Genomic DNA, 16,351 nt, shown 5'->3' on the forward strand with positions numbered 1-16,351 from the left:
TAAATAAATATTTGATTTATTATTAAATAAATAAATAAAACAGTACACGTCAGGATTTACTTTAGAACTCCAAATTAATTATGCGATCACTTAAACTAGTAATCTCCTGAATACCAGTTTCTCCTTGGTGCGCTCCTGCCTTCGCTCCTTGTCCTCCTGCTCCTGTTTCTCGCGCCACCTCTGCATTTCCCTTTGCTCCTCCCTAGCTCTCTCCTTTTCCATCACATCCCTCATCTTCTCTTTCATGGCATCCAGTTCTGCCTGAAGCTGAGAGGCGCGGTGTCTCTCCGTCTCCAGTGTGCGGCTCACCTCGGCCCGCTGCGCCTGCAGACTCTCCAGAGCAGAGCGCAGCCTCTTCACCTCTTCCTGTCCTCTTTGTGCTTCCTGCTGTGCCGCTTCCTCCTGCCTCCGTTTTCCCTGCAGTACCTGAGCCTGCAGACGGTCCACTGAGGCGGCGAGCTCCTGGGCCTGGCGCCGCTCCTGCTCCAGCTGCGCCCTCAGCTCCTGGATGAACTTCCTGTCGTGGGCGCTTGCTGCTTCCTGGGCGCGAACCTCCTCCTCTAAGCGGCGCGCATGCTCCTGAGCCTGGTGAGAGAGTGTGCTTGAGAGTTCGGCAGAGTGCGAGCGCTCCTCGTCTATTCGCGAGAGGGCTAGCTGTGTGCGCTCACGCTCCTGTGCCAGCAGGGCTTCACAGCGGGACTGTTCTATCTGCAGCTCAGCACGCAGGTTACTGACCGCTACGCGCTCCTGCTCCAGTGCAGAGTTCAGCTCGTTCAGGCGAGATGCCTGCTCGCTCAGGGAAGCGCGCAGAGACTGCAACGACATACAACAAACTCAACAACTAGATTTCAGTGGAGATGGCAGATCCTCTAAGAGCTTTATTCTTCTTCTATCAAAACAATTTGCCCAAATTGCTGCACTTCGGTTACAGAAAAATAAAAAAAATGAAATGAGCACCTCTTGAGTGTGTGTGTGCTCCTCCTGTGTGTGTTTACTGCAGAGTCTCTCGTTATGGAGTTCCTCCTGAAGCTGCTTCACTCTGGCCTGCTCGTGTCCTGCAGCCTCCACACAAGCCTGGTGCTCCTGCTCCTCACTCTCGAGCTTCAGCCTGAAGGAAACATTTTTCAATTCCGGTTGATGTCATCAGATTATCGATCCAAAATTATTATGCTACAGAAGCGTATCGTAGTTACCGTAGTTTGTGGATCTGAGCCAGTAGCTCCTCTTGGCTTTTATTACATGAAGTCAGCTGCTGATTGCGCTCCTCCAGCTCCACCTTCATCTCCACCTTCAGCTTCTGCTGTACCTCCAGCTGCCTGTGTTGATCGGCTGATCTGGATTTCTCCTCCTCCAGGAAGCGCCGCAGGTCCTTAGACACGGTTTGCTCCTGCTGTAGCTGCCTCTCCAGCTCACTAACTACACACACACACACACACACACACACATATATTAAACTTAGGGGTCAGTGATGTGGCAAAAATCTATTGTCACAACAGTTGAAGGCACCTTGATGATGCACGAGGAGGCTAAAAAATTAGGATCAGTCACCCTGTCTGTGCAGCTGCTGTTGGACCTGCCCCCCCTCCTCACGGACAGCCCCGAGCGAGCTCTGCAGCTCTCGCAGCTGCTCTTGGCTCTGCAGCGTGCAGTTATGCAGCTGCTCGTGCAAACTGCGGATTTCAGCCAGGAGACTGTCCCGGTCCGCACTTAGCAACTGCTCCAGAGACCTCCTCTGTTGCTCCTCCTGTGGGAGAGATTGTGTTCATGAATGTCCATCACTGTAGCTCTGTACAGTCGCACCAGTAAAGCTACTGGAACTGATATTTACCCCAAAGTGACAGAACAAACGTGAGAAAAGTGACACAGACAAGTTTTTGTTTCCAGGCAACATTTTGAGAACCTGTTTTTGCAGCAGCATTTCCAAATGCTTCAGCAGGGACGTGTAGTCTATGCCGGTGTTGGTTGCCATGACGTCCTGAAGCTGTGCATGAAGGCACTTCCTCTCGCTGTCGAACACGCTCCGTACGGCCTGCAGCAGCTCCCTGCGCCAGTCGACTTCACCGTCCACCTACACACGAGTTACAAAAGGCTCGGTTTATACGACATCGTGAGCGCCGACAACATTGTGTGCGTCTGATCGGGTCAGTGACCTTGGGCTCACGCTCGGCCATCCTGCAGAGAAGCTCTCTGAGTGACAGCACCGTCTCCTGCAAGGCCCGCCTCTCTCTCTGCCAGGATGGGGGCGGAGCCTCTTCAGAGCCTGGGTGAGGCTGTCCGGCAGGGGGAGGACGATGGGACAGAGACAACACTCTGCAGCTCTCGCGGTACACACGGCTCAGCATTGCCTGGACATTTAGACAGCGTTAAAGAACAGTTTGGGAAAAACACACAGTGCATTATGTTAGTGATTTGGGTTCCAAGCGTACCTGTAGTTCAGGTGAGAGCAGCTCATAGGTGTGACGCAGGCTGCCGGCTGCGCTGTCGGAACGTGACGCGGGCGCCATGTCTCTGCCGCGCAGGTACTCCACAAAGTGAGCGTCGAGCCTCTCCGTATGCTCCAGTTCGTGCTTCAGCTTGGCCTCCAGCTCTGAGCTGACGTCTGTAAAAATACCAGCGAGTGCGTACGGATCAGAACTACACAAACACCGCGTGAACAATTCACGTAAAACAAGTACAAGTGCGTGCGCTCACTACTGCCGTATCCGTCGCTGACCCACTCTGGTGCGGACACGGGTGAGGTAGAAGAGAGAGGAGAGCGAGATGGAGAATGAGATGGAGTCACGTCGTCCAGGTTCTCCAGCTCTTGAACCTAAAAATGTATTAATGATTTAGTTTTTGTCCTCTAATCTAACATGTATTCATTCAGGTCCATAGACTCTTTAAGGACACGTCTGACGTGACAGGAGAGCAGCCAGTGCTCGTTCGTTTACCTTGTCATCATCCAGTGAGTTGAGCACAGAGAGGTTCTCAGAGATGGACAGTGAACGTGGAGAAGCAGAAGGTGAGTGTGTGCTGGTTGGATCGGTCTCTGGCAGCAGTGCGAGTGGTCGTTTCGGCTCGTTTCTCTCCATGGGTGAGTGCTTGCTTGTCAGCTCCATGCTCGTGTTACGCAGGCCGCTCAGCTCGGACAGGTGAGACGCGTGAAGGCGAGACGGCCGCTCCTCGCTGCAGTCGAGTCGCCGCAGCAACTCCGGAGAAGAGAGGGAGGAACCACGGGACAGACCGTCCAGGAAGCGCTGTTCGGTCTTTGAGGTGTGGAGCTCGGCGTGCTCCTGATGGTGGCAACGCTGCCGCAGCTCCTCCAGCTCCCTCTGTTGGTAGGCCAGCTCCTCTTCTTGCACTTCTAGATCGTCCTGCAAGCCACGCAGCTCAGCCCGAAGACGCTGGTTGTGCTCCTCTAGATCAGCCAGAGCACGATCCTTGGTCTGGAGGTCAAGGGGATTTTAGTCATTTTGAATATAAAGGTCATAACATTAAAACTTTAACCTGGCTAAAAAGGAGCTTCCACAAAAAGATCATAGAAATCTTTTGACTCTTTAAAAGTTCTTTATTATTTTTACGACACAAACGTTGGCTTCAGCAGCTCAGCCCCGCCTCTTTGTTGTCCCTGACAGACGGCTGATCGTGACAAAGTTTTGTTGTCAAGTCACTCACCTGCCCCTCCTCCTGGAGTTTGTCTGCTCTCTCTGTACTGGTGCACAGACCTTCCTTCACTGCGGCGAGCTCGGCTCTCAGAGCGTCGTGCTGAGACCTCAGATGAACCAACTGCTCCTCCTTTTCTCGCAAAGCTGCGGCGGCTTTAGCCAGCGTCTCCTCGGCACAGGTCTGTGAGAACAGGAAAAAATAAAAAATACCACCATATAAAAAAAGGAATCAGGTCACGTCTCATTTTTAGCTGTGAACTCGCGGCACACTAGAAAGAAAGACACGCCTACATCTGAGGTGTCGAACGTAAACCATCAACTGCCTCTTGCAACACTATAGGGTTCATCACGCTGCTTTACATCAACACCGGTGTTCTTCATGCCCAAATCAGAGCCTTTTGCCCCCCAGATATACAAACAATAAAAAGATTAAAAGCGAAAAAAAAAAAATGTAAAAACTTCCTCTTTCTCTGCTATACTTCCTGAGTGAGTAAAGTTCTTGTGAGTGCTATGGGCCGGACTAAACACTGTGGCCCCCCCCCTCCCCCTCTGTTGTGCTGGAGCCTTTACTAGTCTGCATATGGTGAATCTGTGGCCAATTATTCTGACGCCTGGCTTAAATTCATTCCAGGAAAACTGCCAAATAACTACATGTAACTAACCACACACACAGACACACACACACACACACACACACACACACACACACACACTTAAAAAGTCCTGTTATAACCTCTTGCTTACAATCTATAAACAATCACTTCAGAGGTCTTATTTATAGCCCTGAAGTGTGTAATAAATGCATTTTGCATAAGAGCTTTGCAAATAAGGGACTGAAATAATGTAAACACAATGATGTCCGTTTACTCAGACCAGAGAGTGCAAATAAAAATGAAAAGTGTCACAGACGACAGAAAACGATACGCCTTCAGTGTTACTGTCTCTAACCCTGTAAGGACCTGTTGGGAGGGTTCATGTTCTTATGCCCCAATTCAGATTAAGTATATTTATTTAAAACAAAAAAAAACTCCTCACCAGAACCTCTTCCTGTGTCTGCTCTGGGTTTGCAACCCTTTCCTCCAGTTGCGTACTCAGTTCCTGTATACGAATGCTTTTTGCTGACACCTCCTGCTTTAGCGTCTCTATTTCCTCTTGGAGTTTTCTCTCACGTTTTTGAAGAGCCCGTTTCTCAGTATACAGCTCCTTTTTGCCCGTCTCTAAGATGGCGATGTCGGATTTTAGCTGCTGAAGCGCCTCCTCCAGCTCGGTAACCTGCAGCTTGGTCTGCGCCGCGGTGCTCCCGCGATCCTCGGAGTTCTGCTGCAGCTCGGCGAGCAGTCGTTCCGTCCTCTCTCGCTCATCCTTGTGCTTCTGAGCCTCCTCGCTCAACCTCGTCATCTCCCTCTGTGCTTCCTTCATCCTTTCCTCAGACTTTTTCAGCTGGAGCTCCAAACCTTTCAGGTTTCTCTCGCCGTCTTCAAGCTTTTGGATGCGTGTTTGGAGAGCCTCCACCTCTGCCTCCTTCTGGCTTAACTGGAGCTTCATCTCTCCAGCCTCTTGCTCCAGGAGCACCAGCTTGCCTTTCTCCTCTCCCAAGCTACGGCCCAGTGCCTCCATCTGCTGCCCGTACTGCTCTTCCTGGGTCAGGAGCAGTCTCTGGAGTGCCTCCTTCTCCTCCGCAGTGTGTTCTAGTTCCACCTGGAGCTCACAGAGCTTGGCGCGACAGCTCTGAAGCGTCTGGGTACTCAGCTCGTTGCACAGGCTTCTCTCGTCGCCGTGCTGCGGTCGGGGGGACCAGGGGAACTCGGGGGGCTCGGGGCTGTCTGTGTTGGGATCGCTGACCTCATGTCGGTTGGGGTCAAGCTGGCTCAGCTCGTCCTGCAGCTTATGGATGACTTCATGTAGCCGCTCCACCTCCTCCTCCTTGGCTTGACGCAGACGCTCTTGGTCGCTAAAGAGTCGTTCCACCTCGGAACGCAAATCTTCGAGGTCTGCTTGCTTCTCCTCCGCCGTCTGTCACAGGAAGCCACAACTAATTAGAAACACACAACAGCTTAATTCTTTTTTTTTTTTTAAAGGAATAAACCATCACCTTGTTGTCTTTGGTGGTGTCCAGCTCCTGCTGCAGGTGGAGAATCTGCTGGTTGAGGTGGTCAATCTCCAGGTTCTTCTCCTCCAGCAGAGCAGCAGGAAGGTTCAGTGCTGAGGCGTCCCCTTCTTCGTGCTGCTGTCTGCGTAGCGCGTTCGCCGACTCCTACAGAGCGACAAATCCAGTTATACAGCAAACACTTCATGTATAACGGAACCCAGACCGAACAGCCATGTTGAGTTCACAGCAGCTCACACGGTAAACCAAAGCTTTACCTGTAGCTCGGTGACACGAAGGTGTAGCTCTTCCTCCCTTGCTTGACTTTCAGTAGTCTTGAGCTCCAGCTGCAGTGACCGCTGCCTGACGTCCTCCTCCTTTTCTGCCAGAGACTTCTCCAGCACTTCCACTCGCTCCAGCAGCACCTCCACCTACACACAAGTCCATCTTTTTTTTAAATGCTATCACTTTAAAACAACTTCTACACTTGCTGATTCTGCATGTTGTGATTATGGCTCGGTCGGGACCATCACCTGTTCCTCCTTGTTCTGCAGGTCCCGTTGGAGCGTCTCTAGCTGCTCTCTGAGGTTGGGGTCAGCACTGGGGTCGGGGAAGCGGTGCCTCGTCTCATCCAGCTTGGACTGCAGAGCCGAGATCTGAAGTTTGTTAGCGTACAGCTGCTGCTGCAGGGCTTCTTTGTCCTACAGAACACAGATATATTACTGACTGCTGAAAAAGTTTACATGAGTATTGTTAGACTTCCTGAATACCTGAGACAGCTCCTGGAGGCTCTTGCGTGCTTTCTGCAGCTCCTGTTCCAGCTGCGTGACGCTCCGTCCTGCCTCGGCGCTGCTCAGGAGAGCCTGCTCCAGCTCCCGGATGCGAGATGCCATCTTATCGATCTCTTCGTTGCGGTCCTCCAGGTCACGCTGGCACTGCTCCTTAACCGAGAGCAGAACGCTGTAGTCCTCGGTTTTGTCTTTAATAAGAGCTTGGAGGCTTTCCACCTAAAGGGGAAGAGCAAAAGTTAAGACCTGCGTTTAGGAATGAAACAGCGGAGAACGATAAACCTGGCAAACTTAAATTCGGCGTTAAGCACAGAGGCATAGATGGTATTGTGAAAATTAAATCAATTATCACATGCATGATCCACGAGAAAGCAGGAAAAGAAAGCTACAGACACACACACACACACGAGAGACAGACATTGAACACTACTACATGATCTAGCACACAAACAAGCAATACAACATGTTAAATGCGAGATCCAGTCAGACTCCTTTCACACTTAGGAGTTTTGTTCTTATTTAAAAAAAAAGCAGCATTATTTAAAGGTGAGGTCTCCGTTGTTTGAGAAACGCTTCAGAAAACTGAGTCGGGACGTCAAACAAAACAAAATACAAAACAAACGTGTAGCCAATGAGCAGAAAGGGGCGTGTCTGGTCAATATGGGCGGAGAGTGTTCAGTGCGCATGTGTGACATTAGCAGAAAGCGGTTTTAACATTGACATGGAGGATAAAAACAAAGAAAGAAAGTGAAGAAAGACTTACGATAAGGTAAGAAGTAGGACGTGTTAATATAGGATCAGCTTTCCAGCGCTGGAGAGAACTGAAGGAGCAGGAAGTTGGTCACATATTCACAGATTGGAGTTTCCTGAGTCAATAACTCCTGAGCTAAACACTGTTACTACACAAATAACACCTCTTTTCTATCGTAGTAATGTAGAGACGCAGCTACAACCGTGTTTTGTGTAGTAACAGTGTTTAGCTCAGGAGTTATTGACTCGGGAAACTCCAATCTGTGAATATGTGACCAACTTTACTTAAGACGCCGAGGCGCTTTTTTCCTTCTCGATAGGTGAGTAACGTTGGTTTTGCTTTGTTACACAGAACTAATATATGCCTTTGTCCTTTACATGATTATGCTTGTGTGTCATTTTTGCTTGTTTGTTTATCTGCAATCGTATCGTTCTTCCCTTCAGCAAGTCTTGCTATTGAGTGAAAACCAAAAAGTGTGACATGCTGGAATAACTTCAAATTGTGTATGTTTTTGGGCAGTGTGGCGTTTTTGTTTCGTTGTTTGTTTTGATTTAATTCTTTTAAAATTCAACACACACACAAACACACTCCAGTCAATCACCAAGTGTAAAAGCAGTCTAAAGCGAACATGATGTACAAGAGTAACTACACCATGCGTTAGCAGCTTCTAGCCTAGCGAGTCGACCGCAGCCGGATAACGTACCTGGATAACCAAGTCTCCAATCTACATTAGTCAGTAAATGGGGTGAAAACAAAACAAAAATAAATAAGTACAGCAATTCATTATCGATAAGCAGCTTTATCTTGTAATGTGATCAAAGCAACAACTCTCTCCAACATCATCCTGTGTGATCCTTTAACTAGGAGTCACGCTGCTTACCCTCTGACCCTTGGTGTCTCCTCCCGCGTGTCCTTTAGAGGGTATTTTCAGCTGCGCCTCCAGGTTCTTAATCTCCTGCTGGAACTCCTCCCGCTCATGTTCTCGCTCGACAGCTTGCTCCTATATAAACCAAAAGGATCGGTCGTTCACAAACTCGCTCTGCACGCTCAATAAACTATGTATGTTTTTAAAAAGCAACCAGTTTGTAAACTCCTCCTACTTTAAAACCAGTGTAACTGCTTTGTGCATCGTTCCTAGGACACGGTTTAAAAAATGACAGGAATTGTAGAGCACTGTTTTAATCCGTGACTGTAGAAAGAGACGCGTGTACAAAGTAATGTTTAGAGCTATAATGTGTGCGATATTTTGTTAGATTAGAAATTTAGGTCTCACTTAACCCTTTAGAGCACATTTCTGATTGGTCAGAAAATGTTGACTGAATTTTTTAATAAAAACAGCACCTTGGACAGCACTTAAACGTTCAGGTCTCTATGGTAACCACTCGGGCAGGAACAATAATGGCAGATATTCGTTTGCTCACGTCTATGAAGTGGCGATGGTGTTTGAGTTGTTTCTCCAGAGCGCTGATGTGCTGCTGCAGGTCCTCGGTTTGTGTGCGGTGCTGCTCCTCCTGCTGCTGTGCTCGGCTCTCGTGCTCCTCCAGCGCCAGCTCTAGCGAACGTAGCCTACCTGCCAGCCCGACACGGTCCTTCTCCGCCTGCCGCTGCACATCCACGCGCTCCTGCCCCAGCCGCTCCGCCTCAGCCAACAGCGCTGTGACCGAGCAGAAGGAAAAATTTTAGTAGCGAGACGAGACACGAGGCGTGAAAAATGAGGTTCACGCGTAAATTCACTCGCAGACAAGATGCGGTCATGCACGAGATCGTCAACTCGACCTGGCCGTTATTCACACAAATTATTCATCGCGTGAAAGATGAATAAGCTTCACTTTGTTTATTTCGTTTCACGCTTCTATATTCGAAGTCGAAGCTGACGATGCAAGCGGCGCAGCGCAAATGAATCGGAATCGTATTGATGAAACTCAAAAATCAGCAGAGCTAAATTAAGAGGAAGCGTGTAAAAAGAAGCGGTTAGTTTCCGAGAAATTAAAAAGCACACGTTCAAACGTCATGTCAACCTTCAAATCTGGTGACAAACCTTTTTCCTCCACTTCAGCAAGACAGCCTACAGGGCAGGAAGAAGACTCAGATTCAAGTAAACGTCTCCACCCGTGACATTAAAGTCATTATGACAATCACAGATGCATCGTTTGCAATTTAAAGCCTCCACCCGTGACCCACCTTTCTCGGGTTCTCCGAGGCTTGCGGAAAGTGCGTCTCGTTGCCGCTGCAGGAGAGCGTGTTCCTCGCTGAGCTCCTGCAGCTGAGCCCGAGTGCTCTCCAGCTCCTCGACCAGCCTCTGCTCACGTGCCTCCTTCTGCTGTAGCGCCTCCTCCAAAATAGCTTTCTCTGCCACATAACCCTCCATCAGACCTGAGGAGATAAAGTCGCAAATGTTCAGCAATCGTCTATGACGGTCATAATCGATCCTCCAACAAACTACCGTTAAACTTGAGGTTTTTCTAAAAACGATCCTTTCTGAATCTTCACTGCATGTTCTCACCTTCAGCCTTGTGCAGTTCTAGCTGCAGCTGACTCTTCATGCTCGCCTCCTGGTCCAGTTGCTCCAGAAGCTGAGTGTGCTGAAGGAGAAGAGCATCCTTCGCTTCTCCGTCCATATTAAACTGTTCGTCTAGCATGGACTGCAAAGTCTGCATTTGCTCCAGCTTTGAGGAGACACACAAGAAAAGCACCTTAGCATCAGCCGGCTCTCATCCCAGTGATCCCAGTGAAATGACCGTCTCTCTACCTGCACTGTGGAGTCAGAGACCAGCTCTAACAGTTTGTCCACTGCGGCCCGGAGACGATTGCAGGCTCCCAGCACCAGCTCCTCTCGTTCAGGGTCCAGCTCTCCGTCATGGCCCGAAAACAAACTCTCACACAGCCTCTGAGACAGTTCCAGACCTTCGTCGATCGCAGACGAAAGCATGCTGCAGTTTGCTCCGCCCTCTCCGGCAGCTCCACGGTCCATGTCTGCACACAGGAACAGTATGAGGAGCATTCTGGTCACAAATTGAATGTTCTTATGAACATTAAATATAGAATGAAAGCCAAACCTGTCTCCTGGGTATCGTGGTTGGCGCTCGACTTCCTGTTTGGAGCGTTGCCCCCGGTGCAATCACCTTCCATACAAATACCCAACCTACGCCCGATCTCCTCCTCGGTCGCAATCGTAATTCGGACCATCTCGAGGATGAGCTGCTGAAGTCGGTCATGGGCCAGCTGAAGGTCATGCCTACGTTCAGAGCAGATGTAAAAAAAAAAATAAATAAACATACACACATTATTATTATTATTATTATTATTATTATTATTATTATTATTATTAAGAAAGCTTTCACCAGATACTGTTGAATTGTCTCAGTATCAGAAAGAGTTTGGCGTTAAAGGAGCAAGTGCTCATTTTTGTTATTACTTAAAACTTGTTATTCAGATGTTAAAACGTGCCACATGGTTCATTAATGATGTTTTAGGAGTCACTAAAACTCCGCTTCACCACACCATGTTTATTCCAGACTTGATTCAAAGCGAACCGACTACAAGCTTCCACCAAAGCGGAGCCCTGACCTCTGCTGAGTGGCGGTGTTGAGGTCATCACGCAGCATGGTGAGAAGGTTGGCTCCCTCCTGACTCTCGCGCTCACGCCGCTGCAGCAGAGTCTCCAGCGTGTCCATCTCCGAGCGCTTGCCCTCCAGCTCCCCCTGCAAACCGCTCACCTCCGCACGAAGCTGTGGGAACGGAAGGAGGGACGCCAGAGACAGGAATCCGGTCATCGCACGTGCACAAAACATTCAAAATAAATAAATTCATCCTCAGACACTAATGTCAGACTGGATGTTTCCATGTTTTTCTAAAAACGATGATACACGATGTTCTACATATAAATAAATAAAAAAACCACGGGGGAGAAGAAGAAGAAGAAGAGAGAAAAAAAAACAAAAAAAAAAAAAAACACACAAACACACTGATCAGATCAGACGTGGCGCGAACTCGTGTGGGAGAAGCCGAGCCATAGAAGTGGAGGAAAAAAAACGGAGGAGGAGTGCGGAAGACGTGCCGTCCCACTCCACTGCCTAGCAAACAGAGTCAACAGAAACATACAACACATATGCATACAACACAGTAACCATGGCAACCGGGTCCCTCGGAGATTTAACGAGGAGTCTAATGTTTCCTAAACTAATCTGACGGATTCCGCATCACAACCAACCGAACAGGTACACGCTAGTATGTACGGAAGGTCGAGCTAATCGGTGCTCTCGACTTGGACGAGGCTACATTTGTTTCTTCGGTGCTCTTCCTTAGTGTTGAAGGGATTTAGATCAAATGCTCAGGGTGTCTCACCTGAGAGACCACGGTGTCCAGCTGTTGCAGCTGTGCAGTGAGCTGGTTCATTTTGTCGGTGTAGCAGAGCTCGGTCTGTTGGTGCTGCTCACGCAGACTTCTCTCCAGCTCGTCTAGAGCGGCGGCCTTCTCGCGGTCGCTTTCCTCCTAAAGCACGCAGACAACCAGGACACGTACGTTAGTGAGACGTTACGACGATCGGAAAATTCACACGTCAGTTGAAGTCAAACATGACTAATGTTGGATGGAGGGGACGGGTGGTGCTTCTGAGTGGTGGTTAATATCAGAAAGCTTAAGAATCTGGATGATTGACAGTTGAATAGGTGTACTGTGTCATCTGGCATGTCTTATTGTGGAAAACAATGCCTCATACAAATGTACTGTGATTCATAATAATGTCTGAAGTGCAGCTGTAAATACTTACAATTTACAGAAAAACAACAAAGAACAAAGAGCTCAATTTTATAAATCGCTAGTAAGCGTCCCACCTTTAACTCCGCAATCTTTTTCTGTAGCTGCTCCTCTGATTGACACTTCAGAAGCTCCGCCTCTTCCAGGAAACGGAGCCGTTGCCGTGCCGCCTCTTCCTCCAGCTCCCTGCGTAGAGCCTCGATCTCCCTGGAAGATGTTGCCTTCAGTTCCTGTTCCGTAATCAGATGAATGACAATCAAACATAAGTTTGAAGAAAAAAAAAAAAAAAAAAACATAACTGGTGGCTGAAGAAAGCTTGTTGTTTAACACACACACACCCACCTGAAGTTGTTGTTGGTGCTGAGCGTTAAACGCATCCAGCTGTTGCTGTTTGTCTTTGGCGGTCATGTCGGTGACCTCGTGGAGGGCGGCGCCGTGTTGCGTCTCCAGATCCAGCACGTGCTGTCGCAGAGTTTCTAACACGGAGCGGTGATCCGACTCCAGGGCGGCCTTCTGGGAAGCGAGCGCCGCAGACAGCTCCGCCTACAGAAATAACATTTAAGCAAAAAATCCTTAGAGGCGATGGTGCGAAAATGCACCAGTGTTGTTCGGATTCAAACACACAGCTTTACTGTGCAACCATTGTTCATTGTTCAGTGGTAACAGCATCTGCCATGACTGTAAAGTCAGACCAGTCTAACGAGCACTCACAATCCCATATGGGCTTTACACTCTACTAGCAAAAACACAGCTGCAATTATCATGGGACAAAAAATTTGCGTTAATTACTCTGTCTCTTGCGCCGTCACTGCAGGTGATTGCACAATAAAAACATTTTTAACCTCAATCCAGGCTGCTCACCTGATGGGCGTGACCGAGTTCGGTCGCCATGGCGCTAAACTTGTCCATGTGGACCCGTGCCAGCTCTTTTCTCAATCCTTCTCTGGTCGTCAGCTCCTCCTGCTTCACTCTCTCGATCTCCTTAGCCTGCTCTTGCTCCAGTGTGGCCCTGAGCTCTCGGAGCACGTCCTCCTTCTCCTTGTGCACTGCCTGAATCTCCTTCAGGTATGTGCTCTCCAGGGTATCCATGTTGCACAACATCCTGGTCTCCAGCTCTTCCATTTCCTGCTTGTGACGTGCCACGAGCTCCGCCTCCTGGGCCTCGAGCTGCGCTACGTTGGTCTCCTGAAGCACCACCTGCAGCTTATCGAGCTCTGCCCTGTGTTTCTCGGAGAGGGAGTCCAGCGCTGCCTTGTGATTGGACGTCAGCAAGTTGAGCTCCTCCTGGTGTCGGGTTTTGAGTTCCTGGTTCTCTTTCTGGAGATGTTGCAGATTGGAAATGTTCTGCTCCAGAAGTGCAGCTTGGGCCTGCAGCTCCTGAGTAAGTTGTTGCTTCTGCTTCTGAAGATCCTCCTCTTTCTGCTGTTCCAGTTTCTCTGCTAGCTGCCGCTGTTCCTCCTGATGCCTAAGCAAGCAATTTAAAAAAAAAAAAAAAAAAAAAAGTCATATTTCAGTTCAGTACACAAAGCAACACATTTCTCATTCCCTAAAAGTTCGAGTACCAACCTGCTCGTAGCCTCCTTTAGCTTGCTCTCGGTCTGCTCCTGCAGCAAAGCGTTCAGCTCCTTTACCTCAGCTGCCATGGTGCTCTTTGCTGTGCGTAGCTCGCTAGCATACTGAGCTTCCATCCTCTGCTTTAGGGCCAGTACCTGAGGGTTCTCCTCACTCTCCAGACCAGCCTGTAAAGCATGTAACCTCTGCCCTTCTTCAGCCAGGAGCTCCTCAGCCTGAGCAAGTTTCTGCTCTAGCTCTCTTTTCTCCTCACTGGCTGCTTGTTCGAGCTCCTCTCTCAGAGAAGCCATGCGCTCGTCAGCCTGAGCTTGAAGCTGCTCCCTGAGCTGGAGCTGTTCCTCACTGCTCCGGTGAGAGAGTTCCTCGGTCACACGGGTGCTCGCTTCCTGCTCTGCCTCCACGAGGCGTGCACGCAGTTCGTCGGCAAAGTTTTTCTTCAGCTAAAGGACGAAAGTTAAACAAGAAAGAAAGAAGAAGAAAAAAAAAAAAAAAAAAAGAGGTCAATGGACTAAGAACCTAAAATAAACCAGAGAAAAGACTAACCCTAGAACCATATAACAAAATGTTTTCTTAAAACTTTTCCAGAGAACATTAACATTCAGAATTCCGGTGTCCTTTATCTTGGTATTATACGTATACCAGCTTCTAGGTGGTAACATTAGTAATGATTTTTTTGGTGAATTAATTGCTTTGTAATTAATACATTCGTAATTATAGACAGTTTCATAAGTTTGTTTTCATGTTTATGAATTATTTTAAAGATAAAGCTGCTTTCAATAAACGATTTAAGAAAACATAAAACAAACAAAAGAGTCAATAAAAGCTCTTTAGGACAGCACTCTAGTCATGTGACTATCACAAAGTGCTTCTTTTCCTTTCTAAATGTGTTTATACAACACAAAGGACTTAAAGCATGTGACTGTCACAGCCTGGTGTCACTCAGTGCTGGTTCGGAGCCTAATTTAGAACCAGTTCTTTCTTTTTCGACAGCCAAAGCACCGGCTCTGCACCAGGAAAAGTGGTTCTTAAGTAGCACCAAAACGTTGCTGGTCTACACTTAAGAACCGCTTATGTCAGGGGCTGTGGGCGAGGCTAACATTAAACATACTAATGTTTAATACACTTTTACTTTACCGCGATATTATCAGTTATCAGCACACATGATAGTAAGTAGCTACATGCTAAGGCTAACTTTTTTCTGTGCTAATGATAAAATAATGTTATGTACTTTCTCGATAACAACCTCCGTTTATACAGATTACATGGAGCTTCACGTACACGTCGGATTCGCCGTGTTTGGATGCCAGTGTAGGTTCACAAAGCCATGAGCATTAACAGTAAAGCAACATCCGCCATTGTTGATGTTGTGTTTGCGGCTGCTGCGCTAACGTTGCTAGGAAAGATGAGACGTATACAGTGACGTCAGACTCGGCTCTGTGACGGCTCGCTAACCGGTGGAAAGGCAAACCGTTCTTAGAAGGCTCGCCAGTGGAACCAACTTTGAACCAGCACCAGCACTAGCTCTGAACCAGCACCCGGTTCTTTCTGGTGGAAAAGAGGCATCTCACCCTGTCCTCCAGCTCTCGGAGCTCCTCCGCGTGCTGCTCCACAGCTCTCTCCAGCTCTCGGCCATGCTGCAGCGTGAGTTCTGCCAGCTTCTTCTCCAGGCTCAGTATGCTCTCTGTGTCTGAAGCGAGTTGAGCTAGATGTGCTTGGTGCTCCCGAGTCTGGAGCCGGTTTCTCTCCTCCAGTTCCGCCTCCACGTGACGTGCTACGTCCGTCGCCGACTGCAGCCGCAGCTTTGTAATCTCTGAGTGCGAAAGAAAAGCAAAAATACAAAAGAACACAAAAAAAAAACCAGAGTAAAGCTGATCATTATTATGAGACGACATAATATATCTCACCTTTGAGATGGTTGTCACAGAGCCTGGCCCGCAGTTGTTCGATTTCCAAGGCGTGTTTAGTTTTGAGCTGCTCCATGTCACCGTAGTAGCGGTCAGTGAGCTCTGAACGAGCCTGTAGTAGCTCCTCTCTATAGGACAGAGCCATGTTACAGCGCAGCTGCTCCAGGTCCTGCTTGTGCTTCTCCTCCAGTTGCAGACGCAGTGCATCCAGCTCCACCTGTGAGGTGTTCATGCAAAGTGACACCAGTGCATCAGTAAAGACCAATATTACAGTAGCTGTTCTTTAATACAGCACCTTAACACCATTGGTAAGAACACGGGCCAGTATTAAGCCAAGAATTAACCCAGTATTAAGCTTTTTACACCTGGTCACTTCATGTGTTTTCTGTGATCCGATAACTATCCGATGGTAAAAAGACCAGTCTAAATGCCCTCCGAAACGTTTTGGAGACGGATATAAATCCGATCGCACAAACCCCTTCAGGAGGTGGTCTGGGACGCGTTTCAGATGAAACTGGACAGGTGTAAATGAATGTGGTTGTTCAAGCCACATACGTCAGCGCTATACTCCTCCCAAACGGAAGTACGTCACTCGCAGGTGATCTTTCACCCAGGCGTCTCGTCGGGTCTTAAAACGCGCTGCTGCCTCCAGCAAAAATGCAGCAAACAGTAAACGCTGTTTTTTGTAGCATCACCGTCGTAACGAGTTTTTTCGTCTTCTTTTTGATTGCGTTCTGAAAACCGCACAGACCAAAGCGTGTTCCCTTTCAATTACCCCGGAAATGAGGTAAAATATATTAGCATTTTGGGCAGGAGCAGAAAGATCGGATCGATATCCGATTCGCCGAGAC

General features: G+C 48.5%; 1 protein-coding gene across 6 annotated transcripts in view; it reads right to left on the reverse strand.

Moving 5' to 3' along the window:
* pcnt (pericentrin) overlaps positions 1–16,351 on the reverse strand; it is a 28,328-nt gene that overhangs the window by 3,460 nt on the left and 8,517 nt on the right. For 3 of the 6 annotated variants that reach the window (XM_060868910.1, XM_060868911.1, XM_060868905.1), the window contains 31 exons: positions 15,501–15,717; positions 15,165–15,406; positions 13,591–14,036; positions 12,886–13,489; positions 12,367–12,567; positions 12,102–12,254; positions 11,614–11,760; positions 10,837–10,997; positions 10,326–10,504; positions 10,019–10,242; positions 9,773–9,935; positions 9,451–9,642; positions 9,308–9,334; positions 8,691–8,923; positions 8,150–8,269; positions 7,973–7,993; positions 6,501–6,737; positions 6,264–6,431; positions 6,009–6,161; positions 5,737–5,898; positions 4,680–5,657; positions 3,655–3,825; positions 2,931–3,425; positions 2,692–2,809; positions 2,427–2,599; positions 2,151–2,345; positions 1,901–2,068; positions 1,549–1,744; positions 1,194–1,416; positions 958–1,108; positions 115–813 (listed from right to left, as the gene is read on the reverse strand). In XM_060868910.1, the coding sequence (XP_060724893.1) occupies positions 115–813; positions 958–1,108; positions 1,194–1,416; positions 1,549–1,744; positions 1,901–2,068; positions 2,151–2,345; positions 2,427–2,599; positions 2,692–2,809; positions 2,931–3,425; positions 3,655–3,825; positions 4,680–5,657; positions 5,737–5,898; positions 6,009–6,161; positions 6,264–6,431; positions 6,501–6,737; positions 7,973–7,993; positions 8,150–8,269; positions 8,691–8,923; positions 9,308–9,334; positions 9,451–9,642; positions 9,773–9,935; positions 10,019–10,242; positions 10,326–10,504; positions 10,837–10,997; positions 11,614–11,760; positions 12,102–12,254; positions 12,367–12,567; positions 12,886–13,489; positions 13,591–14,036; positions 15,165–15,406; positions 15,501–15,717 (7,617 nt within the window). The remainder of the gene's footprint in view (positions 1–114; positions 814–957; positions 1,109–1,193; positions 1,417–1,548; positions 1,745–1,900; positions 2,069–2,150; positions 2,346–2,426; positions 2,600–2,691; positions 2,810–2,930; positions 3,426–3,654; positions 3,826–4,679; positions 5,658–5,736; positions 5,899–6,008; positions 6,162–6,263; positions 6,432–6,500; positions 6,738–7,972; positions 7,994–8,149; positions 8,270–8,690; positions 8,924–9,307; positions 9,335–9,450; positions 9,643–9,772; positions 9,936–10,018; positions 10,243–10,325; positions 10,505–10,836; positions 10,998–11,613; positions 11,761–12,101; positions 12,255–12,366; positions 12,568–12,885; positions 13,490–13,590; positions 14,037–15,164; positions 15,407–15,500; positions 15,718–16,351) is intronic. The other 3 variants (XM_060868907.1, XM_060868906.1, XM_060868909.1) reach the window with 3 other exon arrangements.

The sequence above is a fragment of the Tachysurus vachellii genome, chromosome 4, assembly GCF_030014155.1.
Source record: "Tachysurus vachellii isolate PV-2020 chromosome 4, HZAU_Pvac_v1, whole genome shotgun sequence".
Classification (NCBI taxonomy): domain Eukaryota; kingdom Metazoa; phylum Chordata; class Actinopteri; order Siluriformes; family Bagridae; genus Tachysurus; species Tachysurus vachellii.